At 42.6% G+C, this 2,332-nt stretch overlaps 1 protein-coding gene across 1 annotated transcript; it reads right to left on the reverse strand.

The window, feature by feature from the left end:
• Positions 1–202: 202 nt before the first annotated feature.
• On the reverse strand, positions 203–1,111 carry LOC109192844. Its single transcript, XM_019343545.1, has one exon. The coding sequence runs from the start codon at positions 1,109–1,111 to the stop codon at positions 203–205; it is 909 nt and encodes a 302-aa protein (XP_019199090.1).
• Positions 1,112–2,332: the final 1,221 nt, after the last annotated feature.

Raw genomic sequence — 2,332 nt, forward strand, 5'->3', positions numbered from 1 at the left:
AGACGAAGTCCCTTCATCTCCCGCCATGGAGATCTTCGTCTCCCAGTCTGGAAGCAAACTACAGGCAGAGGTTCAGGTTTTGCAGGTGGAGATTGAGGTTCGGAAGCAATCTGCCCTGCGTCGGAGCTCAAAAGTGAATCTGCTTGAGCATGCTGTTTCGGATCTGATTTTCTGAGCTTCAGCACCACCTGTCTAACTGCTTTCAAGGAGAGCGCGGAACAGGGGTTTCAACTCCGGCGAGGAGTGTTGAACGGATTCTCACGGGTCTTGGAGCTCCATGGATCCCGGTCTGGAGCCTTAATCTCCGGCAACGATTCAGCTTCCTCTTAAACAAGTCGAGCAATGACGATTCAATAGAGTCCATTACGTAACAAGAATTTGGAAATTGCAAAAGTTCACTGTGTAAGGAAATGAATGTATATTGAAACCTTCGGCCGGAAGTAGACCGTTGAGTATTCCGGTGAGTGACATTGGCAGTAGCCAACACGGTTTGGCGTGCTCGGTTATCGACTTCATGACCAATAAGAACATCGGCTAGTTCCGCTAAGCAAATAGGCTTCTGTCGAACGCGAATAGTAGAGATGATTGAATTATATTCATCTCCGAGCTGCGTTAGAATGTACACGACAAGATCTTCATCAGAGACCGGGGACTGCGCCAACGCGAGTGCATCAGCGATAGATCGCATGTCATTCAAAAATACAGTAATCGACCGAGTACCTCTCGGATTTTGAGTGAGCTTGGCTTTGAGGGAAAGTATACGACCTCGAGAGGCACTAGCGTAAGTAGTGGTTAGGTGTTGCCAAGCATCATAGGCTGTTGAGGCCGAAGACACGAGGGGTTGAATCGAGTCAGAAGAACTCCCTAAGAGTGCACTGACGATGATTTGGTCTTGACGAACCCAAAGTAAATAATCTGGGTTTGTGGCTGTTTGAGCCGAACCAGCAAACTTGGGTGGTTCTTGGACAGAACCATCAACATAGCCGTGGAGGTTGAAGCCAACGAGTGTAGAGTGAACCTGGCGCCTCCAGGCTGGGAAATTTGTGGAGGTAAGTGTAATGGGAAAATTAGACGTGGCAGAAAGGTAAATGATATCAGTAGTGGCAGCCATTTGATAAAGGGTGAAAGAAAGAAGAAAAAAAAAACTTTTGTAGGAGGTTCTGCCTCTTGATACCATGTAAGGAAATGAACTGTTGTATATTGATGAAGAAGCTAACAGGTATAAATAGTATATACAGGAGAACAAGTAGCTAAGAAGTTGTAACCACTACTCTGTTAGGAATATATCGGAATAATGCGGAAGCGAAGAATCGAAAATTGAGAATTATAGAAGTTAATTAATAGGGAAAATATATAAATGACAAATAAATAATTAATAAAGGGAAAATATAAAATATATCAAAAGAGAATATAAAAGGAATATATATATATATATATATATATGTGTGTGTGTGTGTGTGTGTGTGTGTGTGTGTGTGTGTGTGTGTATAAATCTACGTGAGGGAGAAAGAAAGAAAGAAAGAGAATGAATTCAATGGAATTGATGCAAGGGATGATTTACAATGCAAATTCAAAGCCTATTTATACTCTAAAGGACAGCAAATGTTGCGGCAAAGATGAGAAGAAGCACCAAAGACGGAGAGACGTGTAGGACGTGAACATGCATGTGACGCCAGCGATTCCAACATGGTGAAATGGTCTTCATGGATGAATTTTAGCCACAAATTATTATTTATGTCCTAACAATCTCCACCTTGGATCAAATTCATCATGGAATTAACAACTGGAACAGTCGACTAAACTCAAACACTGCGTGAACTTAGTAACAGGAAGAACCTCAGAATAGTAGGATGGATCACCATCAACCTCCTGTGTGACTGAAAGAACATAAGAAACCAAGTTGTTTTCATCATCACTAGCATACCTAGCAGGTTTTTTAATTGTCCTCATAGGACGATCCATAGCAATGGAATACTCTCATTGTGGCTCGACGAGAGGTGCAGTGCTAGTAGATGCATCAAACATTGATGAGGATACCGCAACTGAACCTGTCACAGTACTGCCATGCAAGACGTACAAGCTTCCAGATCGAGAAGCTTTCATGAGAACAAAAGAGCCTTTGATGACCTTTAGAACTCCACCTTCAGCTGTGTACTTGCACCCCAGAGATTCCAAGGTGCCCAATGATATCAGATTGCGTTTCAAATCAGGAATATACCGAACATTGGTAAGAGTCCTGACAACGTTATCATGAGTTTTAATCTGAACACTTCCAATTCCACTAACCTTGCATTGCGTATCATTACCCAACAAGACAACTCCACCATCAACC

Source organism: Ipomoea nil, unplaced genomic scaffold, assembly GCF_001879475.1.
Source record: "Ipomoea nil cultivar Tokyo-kokei standard unplaced genomic scaffold, Asagao_1.1 scaffold1834, whole genome shotgun sequence".
NCBI classification, from domain to species: Eukaryota; Viridiplantae; Streptophyta; class Magnoliopsida; order Solanales; family Convolvulaceae; genus Ipomoea; species Ipomoea nil.

What these genes read in the sequence shown, in the direction of transcription:
- LOC109192844 (XM_019343545.1), bottom strand. Translation starts at nt 1,111, where the DNA reads ATGGCTGCCACTACTGATATCATTTACCTTTCTGCCACGTCTAATTTT.